Source organism: Stegastes partitus, unplaced genomic scaffold (assembly GCF_000690725.1).
Source record: "Stegastes partitus isolate 25-593 unplaced genomic scaffold, Stegastes_partitus-1.0.2 Scaffold259, whole genome shotgun sequence".
NCBI classification, from domain to species: Eukaryota; Metazoa; Chordata; class Actinopteri; family Pomacentridae; genus Stegastes; species Stegastes partitus.
Window position 1 is genome coordinate 334,250 of NW_007577990.1, and position 16,332 is coordinate 350,581.

At 41.1% G+C, this 16,332-nt stretch overlaps 2 protein-coding genes across 2 annotated transcripts in view; one reads left to right on the top strand and one right to left on the bottom strand.

The window, feature by feature from the left end:
• Positions 1-9,270, bottom strand: part of tln2b (talin 2b) — an 80,866-nt gene extending 71,596 nt beyond the window's left edge. Inside the window, exon 1 of the mRNA XM_008282140.1 lies at positions 9,014-9,270. The gene's annotated coding sequence lies outside the window, so the exon portion shown is untranslated. The remainder of the gene's footprint in view (positions 1-9,013) is intronic.
• A 2,542-nt stretch (positions 9,271-11,812) lies between these two features.
• c2cd4a (C2 calcium dependent domain containing 4A) lies at positions 11,813-13,486 on the top strand. The gene is made up of 2 exons (XM_008282141.1): positions 11,813-11,955; positions 12,091-13,486. Exon 2 carries the CDS (start codon positions 12,110-12,112, stop codon positions 13,454-13,456), a length of 1,347 nt encoding a protein of 448 aa, XP_008280363.1. The 5' UTR covers positions 11,813-11,955; positions 12,091-12,109; the 3' UTR covers positions 13,457-13,486.
• Positions 13,487-16,332: the final 2,846 nt, after the last annotated feature.

Genomic DNA, 16,332 nt, shown 5'->3' on the forward strand with positions numbered 1-16,332 from the left:
AGAAAGCCAACATTTATATGCAGCTCTTGTTCGGCTCCTAGGAAAAACAGCATACAGACAAACAAGGTTACAGTATGAAACATCAGGATTTTGTATAATTAATGCCTGACTTGAATTAAAATCTCCTCATTTGCTAAAGATGTTGTGCCATCAGGCCAGGTGTACGTATTCCCAGAGCAATCATTTAGGATTTATGCTGTACTGTACAGAGAGCATCTGCATAACAACTAAGGTTGCGACAACACACTTATGAGGTCAGATGACTTTAACTGTTACCATTAAGAGACGTTAGCTACTGTACTTATGAGCTACAGTGTAGTTCAGCGTAGAAGCCTATTTAAATTCTTTATTTTATGTTTTCCCAGTGCTTTATGTTGTATCCTAACAAAGCTGCACCCTATTAGTCCAGTTCTTTGGCCTTTTAAAAGCAGCAATCATTCTAATTTATTCATTCCGTCACCTGCTACAGAACAATTTATAATAAAAACAGAATTGACATCACAAACTAAATTTGTCGTGATTAATTTGTCAAAAAAGAATTTGCAGTTTATACATCTAGGAGACATAAAGACACATCAACATTCAGATTTGTGTTTCATGTTTCTTGGTCACTTGGAGGATACAAATCTGCTCTCTCTGTTTGAGCTCATTTTTAGTCTCCACTAACTCCTGGTGGTTTGCACAAACTCTGATATACAAAATAAATATTATCCTTCATCAGCTGAATGTTAAAAGAAAAATGTTCAATAGTAGACTTACCATTGTAAGACATTAATCAGTGTCACTGACAGGAAAGTGAGCTAATGCCTTGGAGTGCCATGACAAACAATACTTCTGTATCAAGGTGGTGTAAAAAAATTCTGAAAATGTGAAATAAAATATGTTATTATGGTGAAATACTTTCATATCATGGTTGATTGTTATTTATTTATTAATTTTGGTATCACATTTGGAAATGACAATCGTGGAAATTAAATGAAATTCTTACAGACATTGACGTTTCTGATGCTGTGACATCCCTACCAGCAATTATCACTCAAAGAAAATGTGCATGCATGGCTCAGGTGTTAGAGCAGGCTATCCGCTGATCATAGTGTTGGTAGTTTGATCCCCGTGATCCTTGTGTTGACACATGAAGTGTCTTTGAGCAAGACGCTGAACCCCAAGCTGCTCTTAATAGCAGGCGAGCACTTTGCATGGCAGCTCTGTGATTGGTGAATCGCTCAATGAGGAACACACTGCAAAGTGCTTTATAAGCACAAACCATTTACCATGACTAAATTAATCTGTGAAGTGGCAGTAACATTGGAGGAAAGTGAATGATAGTTTCTTTAATTACACCAACTAATCAATGAGTCAAAGAATTTTTATGACTACTGGTTAAAAAGAGATTAGTCTACATCTGGAGAAAGCACAGTCAGCTACATATATGATGTAATAGCACTTTCAGGTAAATTTCACACCCCAAAAGGCACTTTATGTACTCCTGACTCAACTTCACCCTTCCATCTCCAAAAACAGAGCAATAAATGTAATTCTAGATATTGCTTTCCACTGAGGGTAACCAGAGAATCCCTCTGCCCTTAACACAAGGTCACTGCACTGCTGATGAGCTCAATATACAAGGCTAAAGTAACACAACCACTTACACTGTACAGCTTCCAGCTGCAAAGTGCACTTCTGCCAGACCAACATGAGATAATTTTGACAAGAGTGTGTCAGAGCATCTCCACAGTTCTTCTTTGAGAAGAACCAAGGTGCTGACACTACATCGCCCTTAGTCAGGAGAGAGAGAGAGAGAGGGAGAGAGAGAAAGAGAGAGAAAGAGAGGGAGAGAGAGGGAGAGAGAGAGAGAGAGAGAGAGAGAGAGAGAGAGAAAGAGAGAGAGAGAGAGAGTTCTCGCTTGGTCAGCAACCCTCACAGCCTGCAGAGGATCAGAGCAGAGGATAGCAGTAATTTCAGTGCTGCTCTTCAGACAGGGAAGTCCTTTCCCCCAGGCAGTCACAAAAACAGCCTGACAGCTGCTGTACACACAAAGAACCTGACGGCCAACAATTAACCTTGATGTGAATCCTGCCTCGTCAATTCTCCTTAAAACAAGCTCGGTGATTCCGTTCAACAGCACTAACATTTCATTTACTTTGTTATTTCATCTTGCTCACCTTAAACCCTCTGTACAGATCTGGACGCTTGTCTTTAAGGTGTTTGGATCATCAGAATCAGTTCTATTGCCAAGTAGGTTTTCATATACGAATAATGTGTCGTGATGTAATGTGGTAAACACGAACATGTACAAAATGTTTTAAGGAGGAAAAGAACATTCAAAAATGCAAGTGTTGCAAGTCAGTCGGCAATAAGTGTTACAAGATAAAGTCAACAGAAAGCAGCAAATCCAAATATAAAAAAATGAGAAATATTTACAGAGTACAAATTATTGCACTAAGGACGTGCAAGGTTACATAGTTTGTAATGTAAACAGCTTGGAATGTGCAAGAGATAAATAATATTTCCTGTTTAAAAAATGTAATGCATAGAGTCAGTGTCTATGGTGAGAGGTGGATGTTGGGGGTCAATGTCACCGAGGGTCTCTGTCCTTGTTAAGAAGAAGCTGTTTTGTGGGGTAAAGTTCTGGTTCTGACAGGCTGCAGGCTCTATCACCACATCATATTCCTTGTATGTGAAAACCTACTTGGCATTAAAACTGATTCTGATAAGCTTAAGCTTAATCTGATAAACTGGCTTTTGGTTGTCTCTGCCTTGCCCCTGATGCTCTGACTCAGATGAAAAATATCTCCATACACATCTCTTGCTGTGTGTTTTCTCCCCACACACACTTTGCAGCTGTACATTGCTGTACCTGCACTTCCTGCTGCCTTTTTAGATGTTGCTGTTAATGTCCTCCAGCATCTACACCATGGCACCTATGATATTTTTTCGGCACCACAGAGAAACAAAATCAAGTTTCAGAACCAAAGCATTAGTTCAAGTGACATCCCCGCTTCAAACGCCGCTCTGTCTTTCTGTCAGGGGGTGAAACAATTGTGTCATGGGTGTATCAAATGATCCACGTCTTAACCGTACTGTGTTACAGGACCCTTATCACTCTGGATTCGGCTGCTATCTATCTCTTATGCAGATCAATGACGGCAAGCGGTTTGATCACTAAGATATCTGCCCCACTGTCATTGACCTCTGGCTCCCGTGGCATTCCTCGGAGACCCTCGGCCAGCGAAAAAACACTCTCAGCCCGCTCACAAGGGGCACAAAACCATCAGAGCCTTTGAGGATATGCCACTAATGTGTTTTCTTTGAGATATTGGCGACGGAAAACATTCCCAAAAGCAGAGCACAAATAATAACTCAAGTTTTAAAAGGCTCTGAATATATTTAACAGATTGTATTTGGAGAAATAATTATAGTTGTCATTATCAGTACAACGCAGCCATTCGGCAGGCTGCGAATTCACAAGAACTTTAAGTCCTTAGTCTTCTTTTGAGTGAAAACTTCAAATACAGTTCTCACAAAGACACAGTGGTAGAAGATGGCTGGAGCAATAACAGTGTGCCAACAACAGACTAAAGAGAAGCTGGGCAGGTTACAACAAGGCAACTATTGACTGGACAGATGCAGCCATTATAATTTAACAAAGACAACCACCTGATAAACCGTAGGAAGCAGGAATCCCATTCTAAGAACGGAGGATGAAAACCTGGGCTTAAACAGAAAAACATACATCAGCTCCTGTTGTAGTCAAATGCTATGAAATTCAGAATAAATCCGTAATTGTATTCACTCGACAGAGACGAAAGAGCATTAGTTCAGCCACTGCGCCCTTTTCAGAGGAGCCTATACATCACATGATCTTTAGCACAGATGTCACATGATCTTTGCCACTGATAATCAGTTTCCTTCAAGCAGGGAGGGTCACGTTCTTACGCATTCCAGTGTCCCTCTGTAAAACCGGAGAAGAGACGTTTTAGCAGTTTTCCCAACAGACAAGCAGCGTCAGTCGTCCACTTTTTCAGCAACACTTAACAAATCGAATGAGTAATTTCTCTCTAACTATTAAAATGTTCAGCACAAATACTCAGATAATTGCTCATCGTTAAATTAAGCTTCAATAAAATAGCCTAACCTCAACACACACCTAAAGAGATTAGGTAGAAGAATTTCAATTGGATTTTTGTTTTGCAAATATTCATGTATAAAAGCAGCCAAAGGGAAGGAGACAGCTATTTACATAAGCTGGCAGCTGGTGCTCAGGGAACCCTCAGATTACACGTCTTTTTGATTATGCCAGTAACCCAATTTGGGACCATGTAACGTGCAAAAACAGTGAAGTCAAACCTGTTGTCTACAGCTTCAACCCAGCATCTCATTTGACCTGCTGATGAGAAGTGCCACAGGCTGCACAACTGCCACTGACCTGAACCACAAAATGCCAGCATCTACTGACCTACTTCTTGAGTCTGCTTACGCATCACTGGCACGGCCACACCAGTTTACACCACATGTACAGTAAATACTCGGTATGCACTGTATCCGCCGCCACCGCCAGCCTTGCGAGGATTGTGTGCAATATCCATTAGTACCATTTTGCTTATTGCTCGCTTATTTTTAATAAATGATGCGATGTGCATTAATGATGTCTGCTCAGCTGATTTGATCGCAAATGGAAAGAAGAAGTAATTAATTGTTCTCTGCCTTTCAACCATTGATCAAAAATGAAAACTAATAAAATTCCGATTGGTGTAAATATGAACAATTTTACAAGTTAGAAAAGAACAAAAACTACAAAACAGGCTGAACAACTGAGTGACCTGTGGATGTACTGACTCTGAATGATAAAATGCCCAACAATTATGAATCAAGGCTGCAGCCAATTTCATTTAATCCGACTACAATCTTTAATTAAAAATGAGATCAACCTTACCTCAAATCTGAAAGCGCATTGTGAATGTGGTCAAGCGTTTGCTGATTCAAAAAAAATCGCTCATCTGCATTATAGCTTTCACGTATCGACTGCCTGCCACATTCATCTATGGAGGAAAAAATACAAGAAATTATGATCCCAGATTGATGCACTAGCGGAGGTGTGAGAATGGAGGCCAGCTTATGCATCCACCATTCGCTCTATAGAATTTATCTGGAGGCAAGCCAGACCCTAAAGAGACTGTGATCACAGAGACAGCGGCGAAAGAAAACATAGGAGCGATCCATTTCCCTAGTAAACACTGAACACAAAGGCTGGGTCACAGCGACAGCATGGGGTGTGTTTTAGTTTCCACCTCCTACACACTCATGCATTAAATATGGTTCAACAATCACACTCTCCAGTGACTCTCAAAACCCTCACTTCCCACCCTCCAACTGAACATTTCCTGGGGAATTCCGACCAGGAATGTATTCTTGACGATGGAGCAACTGCAACAGCTGAGAGGAAAATCACTTTCTAATGAACTGAACGGAAATACAGTTGAGGCCTTGTCTTTAGCAATTGCTTGTGGCTCAAAATACTTACTTGGGAAAGCATGACCTTGCTATTGTTATTTATGTAACGTAAGGACTGCATGTTTCTCCCCAGACTGCAGAATTTGAAGAAACACCAACTCAAATCACTCCACGAGAGCATGCAGTGCAATAACACATTTGAGACACGTGATTCTCTGTAAATTAGGCACCGAGCTTAAAGTGTGAACTAAAGTTGTTGTAGCACAGATACTCTTAATAGCTTCCCATAATACAAAATCACTGTGGTAATGGCCTCTTCACTAGCTGGCAATGAGTGGGAAAAGGCACTATTTAAATAGCGTTTGCTTTTAATTACCACTGTGAAGCAAAATTGCTGTATTTAATATTTTAAAAGCTTGAAATCTACAAAATTGATCTACAATATTTTTACCGCTTTTATGTTTCCAACTTTCAAAATTTTCAGGTTTCTTTTGGCACAGACTTACAAAAAGGCAAACATTGATTTTATTATCTTGGATCTAGTGAATAGCATCTAGTGTTTAGTTTGACGGAACAGTCGGTTGCCGCTGGCAGATGCATGCTGCATGTGAGCTTGTGACATTGGTGGTCCTGTGATCTAATTATATCTGTGTACTGTGTTGTGGGAAAGTGAGCACTACTCATTGTAGAATCTCTGACTTTGAAGGTCTTACATTCTCTATTAAACATGGGTAAGCATATTGTGAAACAACAGGTGCACTGGGCCACCGTGGGGATTTGGTAGTCAGTATTTCTTCCACAACATGAGATTTCTAAAGGCATGATGTTATTTGCTCTCACTACTGCAAACATTGTGGCTATCTATAGACAGCAAAACAAACATGCATATGCACAGACAATGAGCAAATCTGCTATGGCTAGTCTACACATGAGTGAATTAATCCTATAGACAATCCAGCTCAATTCCATTAAAAGAAAAAGGTATTTATAATTTGTAAAGCCTTTCCAGCACTATGTAATCTGGAGATTATTCTCCTTTGGCACATTGTGCCAATCTGCCATTCAACAACCCTATTTTACATACAGTATAAAGGAAGAAAGAGTTCCTGTTGCTTACCCTTTCAAAAAAAAAAAAAAAAATGCTCATCTACACTGAACAGCCACAACATTAAAACCAAAGACAGGAGAAGTGAATAACAGTGATCATCTTGTTTCAGCAAGAAACCATAAACCCTTGCATTAATGTGGATGTTATTTTGACACACCCATTCAAATACTGTTGACCAAGAGCAGCAGACTCCTCCAGGAGGATAACGTGGTCTGCCACACCCCAAAAAACTGCTCTGAAATGGCTCCAGGAGCAGGACAAAGAGGCCAAGGTGTGGCCCAGGCTCCAAACTCCCAATGTACCAATCCAAATGAACATCCACAAGACGCCCTGGAACAAGCCCGATCCACGGAGGCCTCACCCCGCAACCCACAGAGCCCAAAGGATCTGCTGCCAGCGTCCCGGTGCCAGACACCACAGGACACCACCAGAGGTCCTGTGTTCATGCTCCGATGGGTCAGAGCTGTTTTGTCGGCTCAAGGGGGGGATACTACAGAATGTTAAGCTGGCGAGGTTAATGTTGTGGTCGAGCAGAGTGTAGTACAGACCAAAATATGCAACACCACTAAAAATTACAAATCATTACAGTGCTTAAATTATGCAGGCATTAAGATTAATAGTCAACATGTCTAACAAACTGCATGGGTCTTCTACTGATCACAACTGAAGCAGACTTCAGGATCAAAACTTCCAGCTATCAACACACAACCTATTTAAAGCACGTTGCAACTTTGTTTTCAGAAATACAGCTATTATTATTGTCAATATCGCTTTGTTTAAGGACACTGTATGCGCATTTATCTGAAAGAACAAACATGTCAAACCACGAGGCAGGCAATTATATGGCGTTCCACGTTACAGACTTCAAAGACGAACCAAGAAATCCCACATAGACATGATACAAAGTCAGCGAGCAACATAAAACATCCTGAGAGAAATGCAAGAATGTTTGCGTGTTTTGCATTAGCGGTGCTTTAAGCCTGCTACTCATAGATCATTTCTTATTGGAAATGTGTGGCTGGTGGATGCTTTTATCCCACACTCCCCTGGTGCCTAACAGTACCACGAGGGAGTAAGGGCATTTTTTTTAGGATGGGTACTCCCATTTGGAGTCAAGCCTCTAGCATGTCAGTGACCGCATGAAGCCATCCAGAATCGCAGCTGTCTGCATCACGCTGAGGCAACTTGACCTTTCCAGTTACATCACTCAGGTAAAACATGCCAGTCGTCGGTTAAAACCCCCCTCGCAGCATGACTTTCCCTGAATGTACCCTTACGTGCCGTCTAGGGGGGTGGCTCACTTTCTCAGTATGCCAAAAGAGGTTGACGTGCAGCTCAATGTGGTTCGCTTTAGTGAGTCAGCCCAATGCATTTGTTCCACAAACTAATGCACTGTATGGTAAACCGTTTATGGAAAGACATGTCTGGGGTTTGCTCTCTGGCCTCCTCACCCGGAGTCACTGTGCCGAAGTAACATTTACCGCCTCGTACTGGTGCGAAACAACCACATGTCACAGCTCAGAAAATATCTCTTCAGCAGCATCTGTAGGAGGCGGCAGGGCTGCCTAGTGGTTAAGGAGACATGCCCTTCAGTCTGAGGGTACACCGGCCTGCCTGCTGGCATCTTGAAGGTGAACGTGCACTCTGACCTCTGCAAGAATGCAGGTGTCAAGCCAAAAAAAAAAAAAAAAAGAATTTCCCCTCCAGGATGAGATTTTTTTCTTAAAATCACTATTGCGAAGCACAACCAAGCAGTCTCAACACACTGACCACATTTTTTTGTTGGCCTACAGTAAATCATCAGTGGGTTACATCCCCTGCATGCGCACTACACTCACACCCTCAATGTCAGCTTTGATGTTGAGCCCATCCAGATAACATTCAGGTCAAGTCCAAGTTACTGTACAAGGCACATTTCTTTGCAGAGCTGCAAGGATGGAGCTGGAGCTGGGCAGCATTAGTTGTCTATTTAACCTACTTCTGAGCACGAAATTTCGGCGAGCCTAAATATTTAACATGCAAGCAAACAAGTAGGTCAATCAAATATTCATTTTTTTTTTCCAAAATCTTTTTTTTTTTATAACCTCTTATCTGTCAATGTCAAAAGCAGTCAGTCACATATTACGCGAAGGTTTGGCTTGATGAATAACGCACCGGATGAAGCAAATCGACTGATGTCAAAATCCAAAAGAGAGAGAGAGGAAAAAAAAAAGGAAGAGCAAAGGACATGGCAGGAGTAAAGGGGGGGAAACCATCCCACTAATCATGTGAAAAGGTCGTCTGCAGACAGTTAATGTGAAATGTTGTCAGCGCTTCTGGCTGAGCCAACATCGAGCGGTCCGCCTCCCTGTAGTGAGACCTTTTTTTTTTTTTTAGGGGGGGGGAGAGAAGGAACAGCACCTTGAACAACAAAAAAAAAACAGGATGAAGAAAGAAGGAAATAAAACATCCTACCTGATGTCTCTCACTCCTTTAACGCATGCGAGCTGACTTGGATGTAGGCGAGGCGACGCACACCGCAAGCGGGTCAGCTCAGCCTGCCTGCCTGCCTGCCTGCCTCCTCCACGGCGTCAAGCCCCTCCTCGTTTATCGTACAGTGGAGAGAGATGGAGGTGGGGGGAAAGAGGAGGAAAAAAAAGACCACATATCTATGCGCCGCAAAAAAGGAAGAGGCGTCACACTCTCCCGTTAGTGTCTGATTATGTCTTTTTTAAAAACAGCCGGATCGAGATGGATCAGAACGCCTGGTTCACACGAGCGACGGTGAAGGAAGAAAAACTAACCTGACAATCATTGTACGTTGACGCGCGCGTAAAGATGAACGCACGAAGGATTTGGAAATGACTGAGGTCTTTTATTTTGAAAATGCCTGCAGTGAAGTGCACCTGCCTGTCAGAAGACCAACCATCAGCGGACACACTGCTGCTGCTCTTTATCTCTCACAGCAGATCACTGATGGTTAAAGTGGGCTCTGGGTTTTATGACTCAATAAATGCATCTTAAATAAATGCTGAGATTTGTTGTTTTTAAGGTTGGGTGGAGATTTTTATTTTTTTTTTAATTTTTGCAAGCTGAGTTATGAATCGATGAAATGTTTTATTTTTTAAGAGGTAATTGTGGTAGGATTTGTAGCTTTGCAATGTAATGATTAGAGTCTATTTCATATATCAATCAGAGTAACACCTCCCTCTCAGTGGGTGTACTGTTGTTTTCTAAACATATACTGCCCCCCGATGGAGATGTGGACACACTCATGTTCATGATGCTCAAACACTGGAGCAGGATTCACATGGATGTGTTAGTCACATTCAAGAGAGATTGATTTTGTGTTTACATTATTACTTCACACTTACTTTTCTTATTTTATTAGATAGTTAAAAATAAAGTTACAGGAGTGAACTTTAACCTTTTCCTGCCAATTAGTATTAATGTTAGAATAAATAAAACTTTATTCATGCCTGGAGGGGATCGAGTTTGTCAGTTTGGAGAACATCATGAGAGAAATATAATTTGTTCACTGCATCTTTATAATTTACTCCAACATCATCACTGTCCTCTGGTCATTTAAGGTACAAGAAGGTGTACACGGTACGCTTGAGTTGCTGATGTGGCCCGAACATTTTTGGAAAAACATTTCTTAGAAGAGCCTCATTTAGGAAGCCTTCCTGGTACATTGTTAGCACTGACATCACTGTCATTTAGTGCCTGGTAACACACGGTAACCGAGTTAACCACTTGAACCTTGTCCTGTGCAGAGTGGAGCTTTTATCTTTATCTTCTGGGATCCTCCCACTTTTAATTAAAACCAATTTACAAAAAGAAATAAAAAGTCCCTCGTAAAACCCTTGTAGGGGCAGATTATTAAAAAATAACAGGCAGAACTAAGCGGTTTGTTTTCGTCAGGTGCACTGTTTGAGAGTGTATTTTACTTCTTTTTTTTTTTTTTAAATGGCTGCTACAAAGTTGTAGCTTTTCTCCAGTAGCAGGCTCAACAAAATTACACCTCTCTGTCAAGTAGGAATTATTCATAATTCCAGCTGCTTCATGTTCCACCACAAGAGGGTAGCACTAAAGTAGCAGTAGAGGTTGAAGACCTAAGGAGCAATATCTAGTATATAATCTTTCATTATCCTTTTTAATGTGATCCTGACATTTCAGAAACCAAACTTGGGAATAAAATATATAATGTAGTTCTTCGGGACAGACAAAGTGATGGTTAATAAATGAATATACTCTGTGTGTGCATTGTGGTGGGAAACTGTGGACTAATCTGATTTCTCTACTCTCAGATTGTTCAAATATATTTTTGCAATCCAGAAAATTCCCATGAAAACCCAGAGAAAGGATTTTACGGAATATTTGTTATCATTGAATTCCTATCCTATACTCTGTGTAGCGGAAAACAATATCGCAAATACAATACATATTTTTGGCGTACTCACATTTCACAGTGACTTACAATTGTTTTAATAGCTGCAGCTTTAACTGGCACATTTCTAATCTCTGCAGTGTCACAGATGATTTCCTTTGTACAAATCTGGAGTCATGGCTGTGCAAACACCCACTGTTCACTTCAACAAATGCAATTTTAGATTTCAAGTAACTGTCCAAAGTAGTCCCAAGACAGAAAATACACTGGGCTCAGTTATAGGTGTATGTATGCAATGAGGCAAAATGCATCGAGTATATTAGTGATGTAATGATGCAGCACTAAGTCATTTTAGCATCATTACATTACCTGGAGTGGAACAAGCAGATATAAATATCACCTGGTTGAGCCAACAGCACTGGGCACATTTAATTCAATACAACGGTCTTCAATAGGAAGTTTATAGGCGCTGTTTTTTCTATTTAGAGTGAGATCTAACTGGGCTGGAAAGGAAGTTCTACTTGACCCAGTAAAAACACAAGAGGCCAGCTTTGCTGAGTGAGATTTTATCTGTAAGAATCATGATGTTATCAGATAACCTTGTTTAAACTCAAAGAACAAGGTCAAACACATCGTCCAATTTAAATAAATGGAAAACCAAACACACAAGTTGCAAGTCTGCCATCTGTTTGAAAAGAGTTGTCCACGTTCGAAGTAGTACGCTTATCTTGCTGAACAGTACTGTAGGTGCGACGGGGGAACTGGGCTCTGTTGTGGTTTGGATATTTCCATGGGAACCGGCGGTCAAGGAGAGAGGGAGGATCCAGTTCGAGCTACACGGGAGGCGTGTGTTAGATTTATTGGTTTCCTGCTTCATTTAAACTGCCTGCATCTCTCCAACAGCCACAGATCTGCCGAACCTCCATCTGCTGTCACAACTTGTCCATCTCGCAGCGCCTTAGCCGGAGCTAGCGGTCTATCCTGCCTGGGACAACTTGGTGGATTATCCATATCTTCAGAAAACAAGGTGAGAAAAACTTCCCCAGAAAGTTTGTTGGTTTTGTGACAGAGTTTTATTTTTTATAGATTATCTGTGAATGCATTTGATATATATATGAAAAAAAAAACAATAGAACAACTCAAATATTGTTTCTGTTTTTAGAGTTTTCTGATTTCTACTCATGTGGGTGGTGGAGAAGATCCGTGTGTCAGTGGAGAGATCTAACCTGCCTATCCCATCAGCAGAGCTCAGCTTGAAAATCAGCGACATTATGTTGGGAGAACGAGCTGACAAGCCCAAAAGGATTTCCCTCTGTCCTAACATCATCACCCCTGACAACATCCCAGAGTTCTGCATCCCCCCAACAATCCTATCCCTGCAGGAGATGAAGAACACGGAGCAAAGCCGAACGCCTCGCATTACCAAGGTGTCCCCCTGTGGGAGGGCGACCCCTGAAACAGAGGTGACGTTTCATGAGACGCTCAACCCGCACATTATTCAGGTGGAAAGTGTGGATGAGAGCCCCTACGATGGCTGCAGTGATGAGGAGACCACCAATGCAGATCCCCAGAGCCAGGCAGCTTTATCTCTTCCACACCTCGCCAAAGCCCAGACCAGCTATGGCTTTTGCACCTTGCTTGAGAGCCCCCACACCAGGAGAAAGGAGTCCATTTTCCATTCTGATCCCGGCTCCTCTCCCCTGCTGCTGCCCAGGAGTCGATCCAGCATGTGCTCCAAAGTCTCCCCCTCCGTCTCGCCCTCGTCCTCTCCTTCTTCTTTCAGCCTTAACAGCCTGACCTCCAGGCTTTCCCCGAGAGGCTACACCCTGAACTGGCAGGCCGCTCTGGACAGCGATACAACTTCCTCTACTGAATCCTCTCCTTTTAGCTCGCCGCTGCTGACCAGGTGCCCTGCCAAGTCTTCCCTCTTCAAAGCACTGAGCCATGAACTGCTGTTGTCAAGGAACATGAGGAAGGCAATGGTGTCCAGGAACAATTCCCTGTCCACTGATGAAGGCAGCTCCACAGACAACAGCCCCAATGTCATGAGGAGGGCATCAGAAGGGTTAGCTGAAGGCCTGCCCAGCAGCTACAGCCTCGCGCCTCCCACCATCTTCCCCATGGACTTGACTCTGCACAAAGAGAGGGTAATGAAGGAAAGAATGGTGCCCATAGGAAAAGATGGCAGTCTGAGACTCTCAGCGGAGTACTGTCCGGATAACCAAAGACTGAGGGTTCGACTTATCAGTGCTGAGGGCCTCTATCCTCTTTCTGTAGACCCCAAGATTATCAACTGCAGCATCAGCCTCTCCCTGGTTCCTGGAAAAGTGCAGAAGCAACGCAGCACAGTCATCAGAAAGAGCCGTAATCCGATCTTCAATGAGGATTTCTTTTTTGATGGTATCTCAGAGGACGACCTCAGCCAGCGGTCCCTTCGCTTTAAAGTGGTGAACAAAATGTCCACCCTGAAAAGAGACTATCTGCTTGGTGACTGTGATTTGCCTCTTTCAAGCATTGTAACATTATAAACCGAAATACTTCTTGAACTGTTTATTTATGTGTTGAATTATTTATTTTCATTTGTTTTTTTTATTGTAAAACAAGATTTTATATTAAAAATAATATGGAAAACACTGAGGCTATTTGTTTTGAGTACATTTCAAAATAAGATGATGCTAACAAGTTTTACTTTAATACCTTTGTGCAGCCTTATAGGGGCAGTTTTCTCAATATTTCTTTTTTTTTTCTCCATTTTAAAATGAAAGTGTAAGGAGAAGATTAATTTAATTAAAGTGGTCAAACCCTCAAGAACAAGTCAGACTTTCTAATAGCTTGTAAACGAATACAAAAATTGAAATAATCCTTTACAGCCTTTCCTTCCTTTGTTTGTTAATGTAGCCGCACCATCAGCTGGTGTGAGACAGCCACCATCTCGTATTTCTTCTAAGCCTGTTGTTGTCTTCCTGACCTTTCCAGCGATTAAAAATATCACCAGAAACCAGAAACCTTAGAGGGGAGTTTTCATCGTTGAGTATGCATAATTCTAATCAGTGCTCAAAAGAAGCTTTGTTTATTTATTTATTTATTTTTTACAACTATGATACAGAACACTTACTGTCATGTTGAATGAAATTCAAATGAAATTAGATATGTTTTTTCCTCCCTCGTTTCCCAGCTCAATTTAGCCTTTCATTAAACAAGACAATTAAGTAGGTAATATTTATGAGAAAAAACATTTTTTGAATTTGCTTTTAACATTTAAAAATCCTTTCCTTTTTGATCATCACAATAGTTTATCTAATTTGAGATGATGATATGTTACCCACAGCTCTGATTGCAAATATCAATGAAGTCTAGAATTGGAATTTAAGCAGCAAAATGGCTAAATAATAATAATTAAAAAAAGAATGTGACAATGTGGTTTTGGGGAAGACTGCACTGTTTAAGTAAAGAGGATGAGCCTAATAGTTTGTCTCCTTTTTAGCCAGCTAATGAGACAAAAATACTCTATTTATGTTGAAGATTAAAATAAACATTTCTTGATTTAATATATATATATTTATACATGTTTACCCAACTAAACAGAGCAGCAGCTCACAGACACAGGACAAGTATATCCTGCTGCTTTCGGCAATAAGGATCAGGCTTAAAAGCACCGGCTGCCGCTACTAGTTAAAGATTAATAGGTTTCTCAGGGCTCAGAGAAGCTCTAATAGGGTACTGACAAACGCTGGTTATGACAAAACAACACACTGTAATGTGAGCAGATGAGAAGCATTCACAAATGCATACACATGAATAGCCATTACTGCCAACAATAAGGTGCTGTGAAATTGGTGTCACTGGTTGTAGTGACGCATGCCTTTAACGCAAATATTTACTAGAATTTACAGTTTGGCTCGTGCCTCTAAGAAAAGCCTTTAGACAAACACAGCTCAAGACCTACATTTAGTTTAAACTACAGATTCAGGATAGTTACAAAGACATCCAATCTCCTCCTAACTCTTTTAATGGAAAAAGGATTGTGTGTTTTAATACTCAGACTTTGTATTACTGTTAATATGAATCTCTTTTCTGTCTAAGAAACCTTTAAACATCCCACACAGCCAACCAGCATGTTTCAACAGGATCTTTTGCACAGGATGTACTTTCAGTTCCTGTAAAGAAGATGATACTTGCTGGACACTTTTTGTATTGAGTGTTGACTCAGCTGTGAAATACCCTGTCATAAATGAGAATCACCTGTGATTCCCCCCCGCTGGTCAACCACTGTTAGGATTTGGAGGGATTTCCGATGATCTGTCTTCAATCAAAATAGCAACGTTGGACCTGTAACTCTATCTTGGTGCCACCCGTACACAAACGATTTTCTATCAATGGGCACTTGATAAACCATGAAACAACAACTTACTGGCCATTCATAAAAAAGGGTAACAATCACAAGGAGTGGACATTTGAATAAAAGCTACTTCTGTGAATCTTCAGCGTTGACTTCAAGCTTCCTTTTTTCACCCTAAAGTGTAAATAGAAAGTCCAAACAATAAAGTTATTTTCTTTCTTTAACTATCCCACCAAGCTGCCTTTCTCTCCATAATAATTCACTGGTATGAATTACACCTCACTGGAACTACATCACAAGTTGAAATCTCGACTGACAGCTTAACCCTTTCCACCCTGGTGGCTGTTATTAAAACACAACCTACTGCCAGTTTGCAAAAGTTGGCAAGTGTGGTTCGCTCCGTGAAAAGGCTGCCTTGTGCTACTATGACTAAGTAAAGTAAAAATGTCCGTTTTTGTGGGATCTTGTAAAAATCTGACTCTGGCCTGGTGATTGGGAAAAGGAAAACTGGTTGGCTTTAGTAAAGCTCCCAAGTGTCTCTTATCCATAGAGCCTGTAGTGGTAATTTTGGCCTCATAGTTGTTACTGACTAAATTTCTTTTTCTGTTGTTGTTGTTTTGTTTTTCCATGTGGAAATGTCCAAATTGCTGCCTTGGCCTTAAAGGGGTTAATTAGAAGATAATGTCATTTTTCCTTAATACATCTTTGTAATGAACACGTAGTGCATATTGAAGAGTAATCTGACATTTGGGCTTTTAGGACAGAATGAACAATGTTTTGTGCTTCAGTCTGATTACTCGAGGTGATTTCATATTATCTGTAGGAAACATCTGTCTCCCTACGAGCTGCGCACCATGAATGTAAACGCACGACAGAGGAAGTACGCTGGCTTAATCTCAAGTGTCTGAAAACAGTTGCCTGGTTACCTTCATGCACCAGGATGCCTTCGCCCAGCTAATGCACATTTACAATGTACATTAGATGGGCAGCTGAAATTGACAACAGCTACATTTAGAAATGATGAAATATGCGTCAATATTATGGATGTCTTTCTTTCATTCAGCT

Excerpts from the sequence above, each read along its gene's own strand:
- c2cd4a (XM_008282141.1), top strand. The coding sequence starts at position 12,110 with ATGTGGGTGGTGGAGAAGATCCGTGTGTCAGTGGAGAGATCTAACCTG.